The 20462-nt window shown below is 34.2% G+C and overlaps 1 protein-coding gene across 2 annotated transcripts in view; it reads right to left on the reverse strand.

Annotated features, from left to right (window-relative positions):
- Positions 1-20462, reverse strand: part of LOC117107989 — a 109538-nt gene that overhangs the window by 13250 nt on the left and 75826 nt on the right. For both annotated transcript variants that reach the window (XM_033249801.1, XM_033249802.1), the window contains 39 exons: positions 17897-18016; positions 17271-17393; positions 16890-17015; positions 16325-16531; positions 15864-15989; positions 15304-15432; positions 15046-15168; positions 14759-14887; positions 14305-14427; positions 13926-14048; positions 13306-13428; positions 13076-13201; positions 12437-12562; positions 12126-12248; positions 11753-11872; positions 11393-11533; positions 11098-11223; positions 10585-10710; positions 10347-10469; positions 9964-10080; positions 9707-9829; positions 9358-9483; positions 9139-9261; positions 8629-8754; positions 7752-8003; positions 7253-7381; positions 7003-7125; positions 6658-6786; positions 6112-6243; positions 5593-5715; positions 5093-5218; positions 4583-4708; positions 4073-4096; positions 3075-3191; positions 2830-2952; positions 2537-2671; positions 1876-2010; positions 741-863; positions 95-220 (listed from right to left, as the gene is read on the reverse strand). In XM_033249801.1, coding sequence (XP_033105692.1) covers positions 95-220; positions 741-863; positions 1876-2010; positions 2537-2671; positions 2830-2952; positions 3075-3191; positions 4073-4096; positions 4583-4708; positions 5093-5218; positions 5593-5715; positions 6112-6243; positions 6658-6786; positions 7003-7125; positions 7253-7381; positions 7752-8003; positions 8629-8754; positions 9139-9261; positions 9358-9483; positions 9707-9829; positions 9964-10080; positions 10347-10469; positions 10585-10710; positions 11098-11223; positions 11393-11533; positions 11753-11872; positions 12126-12248; positions 12437-12562; positions 13076-13201; positions 13306-13428; positions 13926-14048; positions 14305-14427; positions 14759-14887; positions 15046-15168; positions 15304-15432; positions 15864-15989; positions 16325-16531; positions 16890-17015; positions 17271-17393; positions 17897-18016 — 5001 coding nt within the window. The remainder of the gene's footprint in view (positions 1-94; positions 221-740; positions 864-1875; positions 2011-2536; positions 2672-2829; positions 2953-3074; positions 3192-4072; positions 4097-4582; positions 4709-5092; positions 5219-5592; positions 5716-6111; positions 6244-6657; positions 6787-7002; positions 7126-7252; positions 7382-7751; positions 8004-8628; positions 8755-9138; positions 9262-9357; positions 9484-9706; positions 9830-9963; positions 10081-10346; positions 10470-10584; positions 10711-11097; positions 11224-11392; positions 11534-11752; positions 11873-12125; positions 12249-12436; positions 12563-13075; positions 13202-13305; positions 13429-13925; positions 14049-14304; positions 14428-14758; positions 14888-15045; positions 15169-15303; positions 15433-15863; positions 15990-16324; positions 16532-16889; positions 17016-17270; positions 17394-17896; positions 18017-20462) is intronic.

The raw sequence follows: 20462 nt of genomic DNA on the forward strand, positions 1-20462 counted from the left end.
TTGATCCCAATGATGGTAATTGTCAGATACTTAAATTATCAGCTATACATCAAGAACATTTTATGATCAATATCACATTGCTTAGAAAACTAACCTGTGCAGTTAAGTCCGTTGCCCTCGAAGCCTGCTCGACAGGCACACTCAAAGCCACCTTTGTTGTTTCCACAATCAGCATTCGGATCACAAGGGTTACCTTCATCAAGTTCACATTCATTTACATCTAATAAATACATACCATAATATGTTATTCTTACAGACTAGCTATGATCAAGAATATGCCTCATTTTTAGAATAACCATTGTGTTAATTATTTTACATGTGACTATAATGGTTTTTGGTTGTTTTTTTTTTCAGTCACCCCAAACAAGTCCAAGGGCCACTCAAGGTAAGGGGTTAGGATAAGAAAATGGATGATACTGTATGTGAATACAATATCAAATAACTAGAGTAATTAGCAAATCAATTAATTATTTTTACTAACAAGTAATATATCATATTACGCAATTAAATATTTTAATCAATTAATCACATTAATGATACATTTTATTCAACTACTTATTTTATTTATTCTTATACTGGGAAGCCTGTTTAGTAGCTTATCTTCAGCTCTCCAACAAGGCCTGGTACAAAAATAACATAAAATTTATTTGCATACATGTGTTTTAAATCAGCATTTTGTGCATTAAACAGATTAAAATCTACATAATGCACATCTTTATATTAGGTAACATAATGATTACCATCACATTGGTCTCCACTGCTGTTGAAACCATCATCACAAACACAATCGTAGCCACCATCATTGTTGCTGCAGTGAGCATTGGCAGGACAGTCTGCACCACCTTCTTCACATTCATCAATATCTTAGGAAGATAAAATTTAAATTGTGTAACTTAACAATATATTAGGTAAAATCCCAATCAAATCTTATAAAAATTGCATTAGTTTAAACAATATCATGTTGTAAAAAGTGATCAGGAAAATATACAAATATAATCAGAATTGACCAATTATAAACAAAAATGGAGAACTCTTATTGCACACTTTTTTCGTAGCTGATTAATCATTGATAATTTATGGTCCCTAATCATTGTTGCAAAGTGCCTGTTACATGTGGGCTACATCAACAACTTCCAGCCAGTGTTAACAAAATCTAAAATAATAATTATTATAAATAAATGTTGTGAATGATGTATAAACATGTTTATATTGTCTACTGTATATGGCAATGACATAAGAAACCACAAAATTTAGGAGTATCTTAGTTAAGGCAAGACTTTTTAATACCTTGTTTTGCAAAAATATTCTTTTAAAGATCGTCAGAGGAGGGAGGAAAAAAAAATATATAAAAGGTTGTTCCCTTATTTTGCAGACGGAGAAGGAAATAAAAATAAAATTTTATTGGTGAATGCAAACAGTATAGTAATGAGATGGCTAATGCTTTAAATTTATATACAGTAATTAGGAAGAAATATACATATCCTATTTTTGGAGATTTCAAGGCAGTGGAAAATAGAGTAAAGTTTAATTATTTTCTGAAATTTCCATTTTTTCGTGGAGGCAGGTATGCTAATTGGCTAAAAACAAAATTTTAGTTTTATTAGAAATCACCATTATTGGCGGGTGACGAGTCCGCTAAACAAGGTATAAAAAATCTCGTCTAAAAGAATAATGGTAACAGTAGGATTGGACAAAATTCATTCAGCTTATAAAATAGGGAATGAGGACTATTGTTAGGGAGACAGTCTGTATGTGGCACCCTGGGTCAGACTATTCTATTGTACTAAGGGATGTTCCATTTCGGGAACAATGGCAATTAGTCAGTTTAGCCAGGTAAGTATTCATAAAATAGACCTGACAATTCATTCAGCTTACCAATACAACCTGTTCCATTAACCTTTCCATCACCCTGGTAACCTCTTGGGCAGATGCACTTAGCACCACCAATAAAGTTGTAACAATCTGCACCATCAGCGCATATTGGCACCTCGCCAGCACACTCGTTAACATCTGAAGAGAATATAATGATAAACTTGCAATTAAGCAGTGCAATTCCAGTTGTCTGAGTGACTTTATAACAATTATAATTATAATTTTTCCTTAAAATCATATAATCAACAGCAAGATCAAACCTAGCAAAAAATGGCAGAGATTGTTTAAAGCCAAAAACTTCACACCATTCACAGTTGAGGTTATAAATCAACACAGATTCATCATAGTGTTATATAAACTAAAACTGAAATTTAAACTTTGAACTTCTTGAATAGGCTTAAGTACATACAAAAACATTTTAGTATACCATTTAATTTGTGTGTTTTAGTGTTTTTTCACCATGTATTTTTGTACCTACTGTAATTTCCTTTTGGACAAAATAAAAAAATCTTAATCTGAACATAAATTAAACAAATAAGTGCATGTAACAGAAAACAAACAGTTTCTTTAAGGCAAGCTTAGCTGGGACAATCATCCCGTTTAAATATAGTTCAATAAATATTACTTAATTGGTCTGACTCTTGATCAAGATTGAATCTCATACCTTCACGACAGTTGTCACCACTGAATTTTGGGCGGCATGGTCCACAAGAGTATCCGCCGGCCGTGTTAGTACATCCAGTAGTACCGCCACCGCACACGCTTGCGCTACCATCGCCTGGAGCACATTCATCAATATCTGTGAAAAGAAAAACGCTTGTATTAATATTGCATAACATGTACGTTTGTAGAAAAATATTTTTAGAGAAAATATGCATATAAAGCATTTTTTTTCTAAAATGGATATGTGCACTGTATATATATTATACATAAATTATGTAAATGCTTAATGTGTACCTTCACAGAATGTTCCATTGCCTTGATAACCATTTGGACATTCGCAGATAAATCCACGTGCTGTATCAATGCAGTTAGCTTCTTCTGCACAATCATCCAAGTCTTCAGCACATTCATTTACAACTGTGAAATAAAAAAGTAATTTCAATATCTAAAAGAACTGCTCTTACAGTAGAAATATTTAAAGTGTATTTCTCAGATTATAGGTATATATTCTGATGAATGCTTGAGACAAGACAACTTACTGTTACATTCGTTACCACTGCCTGTGAATCCCGGATAACAGACGCAATTTACAGAGCCATCTTCGGCTTCTACACACTCTGCATTCTCATCACATGTTCCTTCGCATGGATCAACACCTACAAGGATCAATATCACTCAGTTAATCATTTAAGTTGAGTTGGTGCATTATATAGGATGCATATTTTGTCCTGAGTTGCCAGAGTGTGAGCTAGAAGGTTGTTGTTTCTTTATTACACAATCAACCAATTATATAATGATATAAACCTACTTTTTAATTTAAGTATCAAATAATGATTTACTTTATAAGAAAAACTATGAAACCACCAGCAAACAAATATCTATCGGAACTGTGAGAATATATTAGTTTTCCACATTCCACGTTAGTATGTCCATTATTATTTTTTATAACAAAAGTGACTAAAAAACCCAAACATCATAAAAGCATGCTTAAGGAATGAGAGAACAACAAGTCATGAGGTATGAAATACATATGGCTTAATTGTTAGGCTAAATGCTATTTAGTTATTTATAGGCATTTTATTTATTAATATCTTCTATGAATACGTAAAATGCATAAAAACAATGTACATGTACTGACAAGATCCAAAAGGTGAACTGAATGAATATTAAGTGGCTCTCTAAGGCCAGAGAAGAAATGTATAGAAAAAATATAAAGATATATAAGTTTCATCAATATTTCTAAATAAAGAAAATATGGTGAAAAGGAGTAGAAAAAATAGAAAATACCAAATGCCATCTAATGGCTGAATACTAATAAATAAGATTGGGTAGATGGTTAAAATTCCCAAAACATGTAGATAGAGAGAAGTGCCAAGATTTACTTTACATTACAGTTATGAAAAACAAATGATTCAAAGGAAATGATTGTAAAACAAAAAGGGGAAAAAAGTTTTTAAAAAATGGGATATCAACAAATCTCTGTGAAAGGGTTTTATAATTAAGGTCATGATTTTAAAAGCAGGTATTGCAAACGTACCACCATCCTCTTCATCGGTGTTACCTACAATAACATAATATTTTATAATACTATGAATAATATTTAATTCCCATTGTCATATATATTTGATTATGTGTAAACTCATATACTAATCAGCTCTGCCCACTCAACCCCAGGAAGAATTGGCAGCCCTCAGACATTTTGGTCCACAAATTCGCACCCACCCAATAAAAATCCTGCGTACGGGCCTGAGCTACGTACCAGGACTTTTATATGAATATAAAATCTCTGGGAACATCATATCAATTGGACCATAGTCACATGCCATCAAAATGCCTTAAATTTAATGCATTTCACTCTATTTTTTAAAAACCATTATTTCTTCTTCTTCACAAGGGTTGCCTTTCCCCAAATGGAGTACTTTTTCGCAACTCTCCCACATTTACTTATAACCGCTATTGTTCAATTTCTTAATGTCTTGACATTAAACAAATACAATTCTCACATAGCTTTAATTCAACATCATTTTCTTTCATTCTTATCACTTACGATAGCACTGGTAGCCGTTTCCGACATAACCGTCCTGGCATTCACATGTGTAGTATTTGCCGTGGTCAATGCAGTCAGCATTTACAGAGCATTCATTGGTTGATGGGTCAGCGCACTCATCAATATCTATATAAAATAATAACGAAGAAATTTAGTCAAATAATTAAAAAATATTCTCTTATAAAGTTGTTTTTTTTAAAAACTTAACTAATAATAATAATAAAAAAATATATTTGAGTTTCACTGCCATTAAAATCATAGACTCTGTTGAAATATATTAATTACATTTACTTAATCCTAAATGGGGTAGTAATGTGAAGCGCTTAGAGGCCTTGTAAAGGCATGAAGCGCTATATAAGAACGACATATTATTATTATTATTACTTAGGATTGCCTACAAAACAATCATTATATAAAATGTTATCATATATTATAATTATATAAATCATTTCAAGAAAACATTATAGATACAGATAGAAAGTATCACTATTGAGAAAAAAACAGTCTTACTTTCACAGCCATTTCCAAGGTCTTCAAATCCTGGTCTGCACTCGCATCGGAATCCGAGTGGCTCGTTAATGCATCGCATGTGCTCACCACATTCAGCCACTCCAGGAATTATGCACTCATTGATATCTGAAATTAATCAATTATAAATTTGGTTACAAAGTAACGGAGACTAACATCTGATGAAGCTAATAAGCCATTGATGATCAAAGCAAAGAGATACATCCTGTCTGATGTACAGGTAGCTTAATTGTACAGTACTTGATGTTTGGAGCAACTCAACGGAAAGCACTTATCACTGATCTTGGGGTATCCTCATTAAAAAAAAAAAAAACTAAAAAAAAAAATATACATTTTCTCCATCTTCTATATAACAGGTAGTTTAGGACAATTCTTCATAGATATGGAAAGAAGACTAGATATTTAAAACACCACATAATTTGTTATATCACCACGAGATCAAACCTGCCTCAATGGCAAATAACATCATTACATGGCCTTACCGTAGCAGTGAATACCACTACCAACTGAACCCTCCAGGCATTGACATTGGTAAGAGCCCTCAAGGTTTACACACTGTGCTAACTCGTGGCAGTTGTTGTCTTCCAGTGAACATTCGTCCAGTTCTGAAAGATAAAATATTTGAATAAATACCAGTAATTACGATTAACAATAATAAGGATGATAATGATGATAATATTAATAATATGTATTGATAAATTGGGTTATTGTGTCTAAGCCTGTAGGCCCATTGCCACCCACCCTTTTGCAACCGGCCGTTTGTGCTGTATTCCGCAGAGAGGCTTGCCTAGCAAATTACTGACAATAACACAATCTAGTATGCTATCCCAAAATTGTAATCTTGCACAAACAAAAAAGAAATTTATATTGATAGCAAGGTAATTTTGGCCTGTATGCAGTACAATCAGATTAATTTTTTTCAACTGAAGGGAGGGAACCATGGTAATAATAACTAGATCATCCATGTAAGTTTAAATGAAAGACTTGTCAATTGTGTTTACCTTCACATGTGCTGTTGTTGACTGTTGTGTATCCAGTTGCACAGGTGCATTCGTATGTTCCAGGTGTGTTGACACACTCCTCGTTAGCTTCACACGGGAACAAGTTTGCTGGTACAGCACACTCATCGTTATCTGAAGATTAAAAAAAAACCACAAAACTCAGTATTGAATAATTTCAATTATAATTCATAAATTGAACAAAGGAATATATTTTATACCAGGTATTTGGTTTCTATAATCAAATATATATTTATGAGTTACTGTCTGTTTAATTTCCTTGTATGAACTATTAAAATTAGCTAACAGGCATCAGGCATTGAGACCAATGATGAGGTGTGCAAACTCTTCCTTCCGCTTTGATCTTGTTCTACGCTGGTCCAAACTCTTTCTCAGTTAATTCTTCTCTCCATCTTTTAAATAATCAACCCATACCGCCATTAGGTTACAAATGTATTGGTCAACATGATTTTACAAAGAATATATACGATTTATACAATTGTATCAGCATGGAGTCGTTAAGTGAGAATAGCTACATAGTATAAGTACCTTCACAAATGACATAGCCATCGCCTGTGAATCCTTCGCGGCATTCACATGTGTAGTAGCCATCTTCATCAGTGCAATCAGCATTTTCTGCACAGTCATTTGCAAATGGATCATCACATTCGTTACGGTCTATCAAGAAGGAATGAAAAAACAGAATTTAAGAGATTATACCTTGAATATCTTGTATAATATTGTATAACAGCTTACATGATGTAATAATATTATTATTCATGGGAAGTTGTCAAGGGGCCACTCATTATGCTACTCAACCATCATCATCGATCTAATGACAAATATTATTCTTGAACTAAACTAAAAGTCATAAAATAAGTTTGCCAAACTTACTTTCGCACGTCTCTCCATCACCAACGTATCCTGGGTTACATTGACACGTATAAACACCAAATGGATTGCGCACACATGCAGAGTTCTCACCGCATCCGCCCTCAATGCGACAGCTTTCGTCGGCTATATTGAAAAAGAAAATTACATATTTTAGTAAATGCATGGTTGCTTTCAGTGAATTGGGCTTGATAGTTTGACTTTTGAGTTTTTAAAATATCTTAAAGTCATTCATTTCTGATAGTTTTCTTACGTTCGCATACAAGTCCATTTTCTGACAGGTGGTAGCCTGGATAGCACTGGCATTGGTAGCTTCCTTCAGTGTTGATACATGCCGAAGTTTCCGGACAGAAGCTACGGTCCTGATTGCATTCATCAATGTCTATATCAAAAACAAAAAAAAATTTAATTACATCAAAATATAATAGGCAAAAAAACTTACTTAATTAAAAGAACCATTTAAATAAGTTAGATATATAAAAAAAAAGTGTTACTATGAAGATTAATTGGTGGCAAAAATTAAAGTTTATAAGCAAAAACTATAGGAATGGTATTCTTTAACAGGCAAAGAAAATTTATTTTCCCTTCTTATTTTTATTTTAATACTCATAACTTATCAAAATATATAAATTAAGGAATTCAATTAAGTTTAATTGAGGTGAACAGCACGAAAACCTACAATTCAGCCATAAAAGGATTAATGTATAAAAATTATAAAATAAAAATAAAAGACTTTCAAAATGGCTTCCTACCTTCGCAGACGTATCCGTCACCACTGTAGCCAAACAGGCAGACGCAAGAGTGGCCGCCATCATAATCGTAGCAAACAGCATGCTCGTGGCAGTCGTTGAGATTAGAGTCATCACACTCATTGATGTCAACGCACTCACTGCCACTCCCCTCGTAGCCGTTCTGACACTGACAGCTATAGCTGCCAGGTGAGTTGATGCATAGCGAATTACCTGTGCAGTTACCATTGCCAAGACTCAAGCATTCATCAATATCTGAATTAAAAATACACATCAATAATGATAACCACAGTATTAATAGTAATTATAAATAAAATACAACATTATTCAATGCTTAAAAACAATACAATACAATGCCAAACATAAAGTTCAAAGTTGATAAACTATTACAATATACATTTTAAAAATCTTAACAATATATACATAACATTAATTTTATAGCACAATTTCATGAAGATCAGTGCGCTCAAAGCGTGGATTACAATAGCTCAAACAGTAACTTTCCAAAGGGTCTCTTCGTGTCTGAGGTGACTGGTAAACCGGTACCAGCTACTCTCATCTGTCCATAACAGGGGCTATACGGACCAGTACACTGGTGTAAACCCCTTACTCGTCTCGATAGAAGTACTGGGTTCTTTATAGTGTACATAAGCCAATTTTGTACACTGGACCTACGATTTATAGTCCTTATCCAAGAAGACTTGTTCCACCTCCGGAACCATAGCCGAGCATTCCATTTGAACCAGCGCCAATATTATGGCTGTAGGGTTGCAGCGCCCCTGCCTTAACCGCTCGGGCCATTTGACTTACCTATGATTAACAACATATCGAACAGAGAAGATGAATATTAAAAATAATAGCATATATTTTGGGATCTTACCGCTGCACCGATCGAAACCATCACCACTGTAGCCCGAGGAGCAGCGGCATGTAAAACCACCTTCCACATTGATACACTCAGCATTCAAATGACATTGTATGTCTTGCTCAATACACTCATCAACATCTGAGTAAAGAAAGAGTTGTCTTTATTAGGATAGGATGGTGGATATAAAGGTGGATATAAACGATTTTATGACCGTTGGCTGAAAAATCCATCTCCACTTGCTGCTGTTTGTTGATAGCAGACTGTCAATAAAAATTCTCTATTAACCAAATAAAACCGCAGCTGCAGTTTGTGTCTGGCTTGAAAGCAATGACATATTTCCACTGCTTTTTTTAACCAAATTATGTATACTCTATATTACGTGATATTAATTATAACTGGCAATTTAAACAATACACAATTGTTACACTTTTGGTAAAGCACCTTCTAATTATCATTAGTCTCAGTCATTATGCCCTATATGAATGGAACTTTATTATTATTATCATTATTACACCTTCTTACCAGAGCAGAAGAAACCATCTCCTATTAAACCTTCACCACATGTACATTGGTAGCCTCCTTCCGAGTTGGTGCAGTTTGCACGTTCATCGCAGTCGTGAGCTCCGGTTGTGCACTCGTCCAGATCTGCAATAACAAGTACAATTATATTTAGTAAAAACATACATAAGATCTACATCACATTGGAGGATGTTTATATTATATAGCATTCCTGTAACTTACCAATGCACCTTCGTGATTCTCCTTGATAGTACCCTTCATCGCATATGCAGTATGCGGTTTCTCCGACAGCCACGCACTGACCGTTTGAGCCACAGATGTCTTGGTCACCACTGCATTCTGTCTCGGCTGTGAGAATTGAAAGATATGTAATGATGAAATTTGAGTGTCTAGCTGCTATGAACAGTGTAATGGCGATACATAAGAGGAATTTTTCTACGTTTTGACCAAACTGACTTTCAAGATTGTCAATGCACACTAAACCAACAGCTTAATATCTCTACAAAAGAGCGGCAACTTGATGGAATCTAAATAGGGTCCCAATGTTCTCTATACTACAGGATATACATACCAACACAAGTGTAGCCATCACCAGTGAATCCACCTCTACATGAACACTCGTAGCTGCCTGCGTTGTTGCTGCACTCTGCATTGATATCACATTCATCTGTATCACGCTGGCATTCATTTATATCTAAAATTAAAGATAAAATATTTTTAAAAGTATAAAATAAATTATCTCCTAAATACTACACTGACCTATGAATATATTTGAAGGGTCCTGAGAAACTATTCAGCCTGATATTTTAAACCATGACCTTGGCTTACCTTTGCAACGTTGACCATTGCCTTCGAAACCATCGTTGCAGACGCAGCTGTAGCCGCCAGCTTTGTTCTGACAGTAAGCTTGGCGATGGCATGGACGATCCAAGCATTCATTCATATCTAGATATAGGAAGATATATTCAATGTTATATGTTAAAAGATTACCATATTAATTATAGTGTAGTAATATTATATATCTGATAATGTACTCAACTTTACAGAGTACATATGGAATCAATTAATCAAATGTCAATTTATATCTTATCAATCATTAAGGCTAATTTTAATGTCTAACAAGCTTTAATGGTACTGGTAAGGGTAAAGAATAGAGTTGATGATTGTGCTGTAATTGCTGTGCAGTCATATAATAGCAATAAAAATTATACCTTCACAGATTGTTCCATTGCCTACAAAACCATGGCGGCAACGACAGATTTGCTCTCCATTCTCTTCCACACAGACCGACTCCTCGTGACAATACTCAGGCCGTTCAGTGCATGTGTCTTCCTCTGAAAAAAAGCAGCCCAGGAAAAATCAACAAATGTTGTTTGTTAGTATTTTAATCTTCATGAAAATGTTGCTTATAAATCATTATATTATTTCTACTTTTAAAGGTGTCATTACCTGTGCAGTTGACTCCATTACCATAGGCCCCATCAACGCATTCACATTCATAGTAACCAGGGTAGTTGATACAGAGGCCAAGGTTGCCATGGCAATTAGCTGTTCCCCAAGAGCACTCATTAACATCTAAAATAATGACAACATCAACATTTGCTTATGCAGTCTCATTCAAGTTCAAATTTATTTTGTAATACTGTATACATGGCACATTAAACATAATATTTTCAGGTCATGGGTACATAAAACAAAGTAATAAATAACTAATATCTTCGGCATAATTTAAATTAATAATAATAGTAGATAATGATGATGATTATGACAAGATATTAAAAATATATGATAAAATACTGCACTAATAATGATACAGACAGACAAGTAATTATTATAACAAATTAATTTAAATGATTAACATGCATTATACAAACTATATTGTGTAACTTTCTCATTCTATATTTTCATCTGCCTTTATCATTTTAACACAAACCATGAACTAATCATAAAACAGAATCTTACCGACACAGACGCCAGATACCAACTTAACAAAGCCGTCCCTGCATGGACATCGGTAGCTCCCCTTGGTGTTCCTGCATGCAGCATTTTCAGTGCAGTTAGCAGTCTCTTGCTCACATTCATCAGTGTCTGAAAAAGTTATGACATGAGCATTAAATTAAGCAACAATCTATAATTAGAGGATTAAATGTAAGTGCCATTTTAGTATACAAAATAATATTTGTCTTTTATGCTATACTATGTATTTGATCTAGAAAATAAAACTAAAAACCGAATAAGTAGTTAATGTTTCACCCACCATTGCAGAAGTTGATTCCATCACCAGTGAATCCTGGGATACATTGACATGTATAGTTGAGACCATCTTCTATGTCAGCAATACATTCAACGTATGGACTTACCAGACAATCATTCTGACCTGAAGTGCATGCATCTGACACTATTGGAAAGAGAGCAAAATCATCATCAGTGAAAGCTTTATCTCTTAAATACATTATATATATATACTGTAAATTGTATGATTTATACATGATTTTTTAAATTAAATATTCTTATTAGGCCAAGAAACAATTAAAGATATTAAAATTAGGCAAATTCAGCACAGTGTTCAGTTAACTCTAATATTTAGTTATTAAACACATAATACGTTAATACATACAGATGCAAGTTTGGTATCCATCCCCGATATAGCCTGGAGGACAGGCACAAGAGAAGCTGCCCATAGTGTTGTTACACTGGGCATCTGCATGGCAACGTCCAATTTCACACTCATTGATGTCTACAAAACAAACGATCAAATTGTCAATTTATGAATCCAACAACCGACGTGGTTGCAAGTGCTTTGACACATGGTAATCAATATTATAGTTAAAATATTTTTAATAATTATTAATATTTTAGTCTCATAATTTGTTTGGTCATCTTAAGCAAGTGGTCAGCATCAATAATGCTATCTGTGGCAATTCATCACAAATACAAAGTTACTGAGCTAGCTTTTGTCTATATAAGAAGGAAAGTTATGTTTCTCATACCTGCACAGTAGGTACCGTCTCCAGAATAGCCATCACGACAGAGACACATATAGCTTCCGTCGGTGTTAAGACAGTTGGCATGTCTATCACACTGGTGAATTCCTGTGGCACACTCATCGACCTCTGCAATGACACAATGTCAAATTTCATTAATTTCTTATTTTAAAAATCTGTGTTAATTGAATTTCACTACTGAAAACTGAGGAATTACATAAAATAAAATGTATGCCCTGGGATGGATGGTTCTATTTCATTTGTAGGGTTGTTCATATAAAGAAACAAACAGACTCAAAAGATCATAATGTACTAACCTGTACATAAGCGAAGTCCATCCCCTGTGTATCCTTCTCTACATTGGCATACATAGGATCCTGCAGTATTCACACATTCACTGTCCAGTGTGCATAGAGACAATCCATTGCTACATTCATCAATATCTTAATAAACAGAAGGAGTATATTACGAATAACAAAACTACATAACCATATAGAAGATGGTTCAAAACAGCCAAGAGTGAAAAGCTATGAACATTTCATTTCAGGAAGACAAAAATGAGAAAGAGGTCACCAAGCTATTTGATAAACACTGAATGACGTAGAGACCTTCACATGGAACTTGGTTGGCAAATGTACATAAGGATAATGATACACATCTGTCACATCTATCGTTATCATCTTATTAAGAGTACTTTACCTAAATACAGATTTGGTTTTGAAACTCATTTCTTCCCTTTAAAATATGCTTCTTTGAGCAATATTTCATGTAATTTTACAGTTCATTACAGATTTAACCAGTCTACATGGTTAACTGCAATCTATACTCATGTTAACCATCATACAAGATGGATTTAATATTGATAGTTTTTTATGGGTTGGGATGGGGTATGATATCATGATAAGGTAGATTGGTAATATTAAATTCTAAAGTCAAATGGCTCAAAGAGTATTTACCTTCACATGTTTGTCCATCACCATTGAATCCTATTAAACAAGTACATTCATAAGTTCCATGATAATTGACGCAGTTGGCGTTGGAGCTGCAGTTGTTGCCACCTTGGAACAAACACTCATTCACGTCTAAAAGGGAAAGTATATAATGTATATTATATATAGCGTAATGCTAATATGTTTACCTAGTGGTTGCAGCTTGTCATATAATATTTTTCAAGCATGTTTCTTACCATGACATTCACGTCCGTTACCAGAGAAACCTTCACGACATGTGCAAGTGAAAGCACCAGGAGTGTTCACGCATATTGCGATGGATGAACAGTCGTGCAGACCAGTACTACATTCATCAATGTCTGAAATTTAAGCATGAAAAATACATTAAATATACTGCAAAATTGCATGGGAAATAGGACAGTGACTATTCACAAAAAAAAAGTGAAGTTTTCATTTAATTTTATAGTCTTTGATTCCACTTATACAAACATTTTTTTCAATGAGTAAAAATTGCAATAGCACACTTCAAATGGAAACACAAAGAAAAATGATGCAAACGTCAACAGCTGCTGTTCCCCTTTTGCCTTATTTTCCCGTTTAAAAAATATTTGGCTGCACTAAGGGTTGCGAAAACCACCTCTTGCACACAGTTGCATTTGTGTCTGTTTGTTTAATATCGAGTAGTTGCCACTGAAAGTTGACCAGATGTATAAAAAAGGTGTAGTAATACTTGTGTTTGTATCAATATGCACGATATTGCTCTAGTGTAAACCACGCGTTATTCAAATTATTTCTGAAGTGTAATTGTAGGGTAATTGATTTGAATATCGATAGGGACAAGAAATAAACTCTTTACCTCGGCACTCAGTACAATGACCAGAATATCCTTGTCCGCACTCGCATTTGAATCCGTACTTGGTGTTAATGCATTCAGCATGCTCTCCACAATTGTCTGCGCCTATCTCGCACTCATCAATTGCTGGAAGTATATTCAAATGAACAATGAAGTTAAATATATAATAATAATAAATAATAACAATAACAATAATAATCTGTACAGTATATGTGAAAAATTGGTAAGATCATCAATAATCAATTGGGGCTAAAATGGTGAGATTTGAATATTACAAAGAAACAAATATTTGAAAGTTTTAAAAATATAACATAGTCAAAGTAAAGCAATGAGTTAACAATAATAGGCAAAAATGTACATAAAAATATAAATCTATATTTACTTTCACAGTATCGTCCAGTACCACTGTAACCTGGGAAACATTCGCAGATGTATGAGCCATCAGAGTTGAAGCAATGTGCGTTGTGGTCACACAGATCAGTTCCTTCTAAGCATTCATTGATATCTGTCAGTAACACAAATTTTGAAAATGTATCATAAGATTGTACAGAAAAATGTCAAGGCTAAATATGAGTTATTAATTCAATAACTACAGATAATAAGGTCAGTCATCCATACTAGTTACATCAGGAGTTCAACTCATGAAACCTACATACCTTGGTTGGATGCTTTATCGACAGAAATAAATTTCCTTTATTTTTCTATTGGATCAATTCAGTGTTTCCTTTTCAGTTCATAGAAACCAACATGCAAAAATTTAGAATATTTTTGATATTTTGTATGGAGGATAAATAAATATTCATATATCATTAGGAAAAAAAACCACAATTTCTCACCATCGCAATTTCCGCTGGTACCATCACCATCGTAACCATCTTCGCAGATGCACACATAGTCCCCAATGCTGTCAACACACCGAGCATTCACGTCACACCTGTTATCTTGCAGTAAACATTCGTTTACATCTGAAGGAAAAATGTTATTAATTTATCTATTTTTACTTATGAAAGCTTAAGTGGACAGATACATAGCTATATGGCTTACAGATAATCTATACTACTACCACCACCACTGAACTCACTAACTACCATTTGAAATATAATGCTAGATCTGTTTATCTTACTTTCACAATTTCTTCCGTCACCAGTAAAGCCGTTTTCACAAGCACATTCATAGGTTCCAGGAAGATTGGTACAGGCTGCATACTCATGGCACATGTTGCCCTCATCAGCACATTCATCAATGTCTAAGACAAAAAATATTACATTACATTATTTAAGAATAAAACAGTAAAACAGGATAGGGTACCTGAGAGAACGATAGAGTATGAATGATGAGGAAGGGGGGGGGGGGTTATGCTGCTGTGAAGCTTATAACTTACCGTTGCAGACATCTAACTCCACGTCACGTTCAAATCCTTCGAGACACTCACATATGTACGAGCCATCGGTGTTGTTACATACACGGTCGATGTCACATTCAGCTGTGCCAACTGAACATTCATCAATATCTAGATATCAACAAACAAGAGAAAAACCTATTAATATTTTGGCTTAGTTTACTACTAATACAATAATCATACCAACACAGGCAATGATTATGATGATAGTGATGCTATTTCTAGTAATTATAAATCAAACAGTGCATTAAAAAAAATGTGAATGTAAATTTTAAGTGTATATAAATAGACCTTGTTAAAAATTGACAAGTTTTGGTTAAGCCCTTGAAGAACTGAGTTCTTTTTTGCGCAACCAAGACCAACAATTTTTTAGTCCATCTAAGGACAAGAAATTAGGGCAAAGTGTCTTACCCCAGGACACAACCAAGTATGTTTAAGGTAGGTAGGTCTCTCTCAAAGTAATTCTGTACTAGTTGCTTCATCAAGGCTGTACTAACTCATCCTTAATAATGTAAAGACCAATTCAACATTTAAGTACTCACCATCATATGTGCGTGCTGTCTCATTTCTTGTCCAACCATCATCATCACAGTAGAATGAGCCGATACGGTTGGTACATGGTAAGAAGTCACAACCCCAATGATCTGAGTCATCACATTCATCAATGTCTGTCAATATAATAAATTAATATTCATTGTTAATATAACAATAGTAAAAAAAACAAAAACATTGTTACATTACCTTTTTAGGGCCTAGTATATAAGTATCTAATAATTTTTTTAGTAAGTGGGAAGCAAAATAAATTGCATATATTTCTCGTCGGGGGTTCTTAAGGAACAGTAGCAATTAGTTGGTTTATCCAGGTAAGTATTCACAAAATAGACTGGATGGGTGTTTTGGTTCAGAAAACAGCAATAGTCAGTTTATCTTAGTAAGTATTCAAAAAAAATACTACTACAGTAATTTGTAAGCTAGAGATTAACAATTGAAAGCATTTTTTTACCGTCGCAAGTCTTGTCGTCTACAATGTCCTCACTGACTTCACTTCCGCCTTCACTGCCGCCTACGCTCCCTACTTCCTCTCCTTCACTGATAATGGGGTGTCTGAAGCCATCTAAGCAATCGCATGTGTAACCTCCTTCACTGTTGACGCACTCTGAGCTGATGTCACTGCAGGCATTTTCTTCACCCTCAGCACACTCATCGATATCTGTGAAAAAACAATTAAAATAATATCATTTAAATTTACTGTGTTACTTTCTTACATGCCGACAGTTTTGTTCTGTTTTTTATCCGACATTTATCCTTGTATCCTTGTAACGTAAATAATCAAGGTTTTTACAGTAATTACATGTTAAAAAAAAACCCCCAAAAAAAACAAAGAAAATAAAATAAACTGACCTTTATAAATATAAATAAATGAAATTCAGAAAAGGCTGTTGCTCTTTGCAAGTGGAAATGGCGCCGCGAGCAGCTCTCTGAGATGGATACGTGCGCCTTACAAGATGCCATTATTATTATTATTATACAACTATGTATTATCTAGAAAGAAAAACACATTTCTGTACCTTCACAAACACCAGCTGCGTTTTCCCTGTAACCTGATAGACATAGACAGTCATAGCCACCATCTACATTGAAGCATTCTGAGTTGACACCACAGTCAGCTGTGCCCATTGTACATTCATCATCATCTGTAATTATCAATGCAGAAGCAATATTAAAATGCATGTTATTTAACACTCAACAAAACCTGTAGACAAGGAAGTGCCGGGATCCAAATATATGTAAATCACATACTGTACTATATTCTACAGCAATTCAGTATGTCCCAACTGACTAGGATCTATTTAGTTGGAGCCATTGACAATAGAATTAATAAACAAACAATAAAACAGATACAGAATTAAAAACTATATTTCTGAGGGTACTGCAATGGATAACTGTACCTTCACATGTCTGTCCATCACCAGAATAACCTTCATCACATGTGCATCGATAGCTTCCGGGTGTGTTGGTGCAGTTGGCGTTAACGTCACAGGCATCATCTACCGCCTCACACTCGTTGACATCTGAAAGATACATAATTTTAATAATAGTTCATCACACAAATTTGCAGATGAATAAAAACACACTGTTGGCAGAGTGGTTGAGGCTGGAACTCTCAAATTTGAGGTGTGAGGGTTTTTTTTTTTTTTTGCAGTGCAATAGCGAACAATAGTTAATTCAGGTGTCCCTACTCAAGAGTGTTCCAAATTAGCTAACCAAACAGTTCGCTGCATAAGTTTCAAACCATGAGCCAGAGCCTACTTGCATCTAAGGCTGAAACATGACAATAAGCCACTTTTACATACAAGCTGGAGCATCTATGTATGGCCGGATGAGAATGGACAGCATGAGGTTTAACCTCCCACCCTCGAGGTCTGGAAATCAAACAGATCACACTGCACCAATCCGCCTTACCCGTCTGTGAGGGTTTGAAGTCCGGTTTGCCATTTATGGGATTCAATGACCACAGGTATTATTCTGTTTGTTTTTAGTAATCAATGGGTAACAGTTAAAAAACATGACAGACCTTGACAGTTACGTCCATTGCCTTGGTAACCATCTACACATGTACATGTGAATGCACCCACGCTGTTGGTACAGTTAGCATTTGCATCACAGTTATTTTCTCCTTGACATTCGTTGATATCTGATTAATAAAAAAAATAAATTCACAATTTTCTCATCATTACCATTGAGATTAGTGGGCTAGCTAGGGCGAGTCCATTGTTTTTCTTTTATGCTCGAGAGGAAAATTTCAAAGGAAACTTAGGCATTTATCGGTTTATCCAGGTAAGTATTCACAAAATAGACTTAACATTACATATTAGTGTCTAAAATACAGTATGACACACACAACAGTTATTTGCAATAATAATTCTACCCAATAATGCTTATTTAAAAGTAGGTTAGTTAATACATACCTTCACATGTGACGCCATTTCCGCTGTAGCCATTGTTACAAGTACAAGTAAAGCTGCCTTCAGTGTTTGTACACTGTGCAACTAGAGCACAGTTACTTGTTCCTCTCACACACTCATCGACATCTAAAAGAAACCATACTTTAATTACTAAGTATCATTAATAAATAGTAAATCACACAAGCAGCAGCGATGCTGAGGGCGCCTTTGGTTGGACTGTTCTATTCTATTTGAAGGGGTGTTCCATTTCAAAAACAAACCTGAAACCTGCAATTAGTCAGTTTATCCAGGTAAGTACTCACGAAATAGACAAAATATTGAAGACAATCGTAAAATGCAAAGTTTCAGCAATAGAACTTATCCCTCAAAAATATTCACACTATTGTCTTGGACACTGTATCAAACACTAAAGAACACACTAAGTCCCACGACAATTATTTTATATTTTTGCAGCTTGCAATCAGAACATCAGGATTGAAATCATCAAGGTACACACATTATACGATCTGTTTAAAAAATAGGTCAATAGAGTGCCCTGTACAAGGACCTAATCATCATATAATTCAACTCTAATTTCATCTTAAAAAAACTGTCTCACCCTCGCAGTTTCGACCATCACCAGAAAAGCCATCGGAGCAGATACATGCGAATCCACCATCAGTATTTTGGCATGAGGCATTGCCATGACAATTAGATAAACCTTCTGCACACTCATTAATATCTGAAAAAAGTAATATTCAATAAAATATATTAGTATAGCACCCATAAAAATGGTTTTATTACAGTACATGCAACAAGAAAAATACATAGGTGAAGCAGAATGAGTTTCAAAAAATATTAAATTTCTTCATGACCTTTGACATTTTCCTACATGTAAATTTATATTTTGCAGCACATATAATCACAAGTCCAAAGAATATTCAACTCGTGATCATGTTGGTCCACAGTAACTACATGTATAACAGCTCATTATACTTGCTGAATTTTAGTAAAATAATTCCTACCATCACAGTCCTGAGTGACATTGTTTCGTTTGTAGCCATCTTTACAGTTGCAATCAAAGCCTGATGTGGTATCAATGCAATTTTGAGTGTCACTACAGTCATGGGATCCCTCAGTACATTCATCAACAGCTAAACACAAAAAAAAACAACAATTTTATACCAAAATAGAATAAATTGTCTGAGTGTCTCTTTTTTGTTACATTAAGCACTACATAAACTTGGTTTGAACAAAGATTAAAAATGTTTTTAATTGCCAAACTTTGATATCATCATTGGCAACAGTTTACAGAGCAGACCTGGTCACAAAATATCGATAGGTTGGCCGCTTGTCATCCTCGGATGACATCCAATGTATGTTGTCCAAGTACAAGAATTTCATCATTTAAGAATGTGGACTGAAAATTCACGAACGTTGTTAAATTTGATTATTCTTTCCCTGGTTTAAGATTAAAATTTGTAAAAATTCAAAAAGAGACCAATTGAATTTATTTCAACTCACAGTTTAATTGATATAATTTAATTAAATTAACTGATATAATTTAATTTAATTATTTAATATCAATTAAATTAATTAATTGATATAATTGAATTTAATTAATTGATATCATTTTTCAACCATTCCAAAGATATATATGAACTTACGCTCGCAGTCAGCACCGCTTTGGATTTCTCTGTGACCTTCAAGACAGTTACATGTGAAACCGCCCTCATTGTCCTCGCAAACCTGCCTTTCTGTACAAGAATGTGTTCCTACATTGCATTCGTTGATGTCTGAAAAAAAAAGAAGAAACGTATTGCACAAAAGTTTTTAGAATGTTTTTCAAAATTTAATAATAATAAACATAATAATAATAATAATAATATGCGTTAAGTCAGACTTAAGGGGAATATCTTTTGTGTTATTTTTCCTCTTAACATCATTTTTTTTATTGTTCTTTAATTTCTCCGTTGTCTAAGTTCCCCTTAAGGTAGGTTTTAGTAACATAACAATAATAATAATAATAATAATAATAATAATAATAATAATAATAAAAAAATAAATAATCAACACTGTGACTAAAAATGACAGAAATTACACAAATCAATCGCATTTATCTTCGAGCAGCTCACATTCCCGGCCGACTGAATGTTCTCGCCGATGCGCTGTCTCGACGTCGGTTACCTCCACTCC

The sequence above is a fragment of the Anneissia japonica genome, unplaced genomic scaffold, assembly GCF_011630105.1.
Source record: "Anneissia japonica isolate Jap-2015-1 unplaced genomic scaffold, ASM1163010v1 scaffold287960_len3192837_cov198, whole genome shotgun sequence".
Classification (NCBI taxonomy): domain Eukaryota; kingdom Metazoa; phylum Echinodermata; class Crinoidea; order Comatulida; family Comatulidae; genus Anneissia; species Anneissia japonica.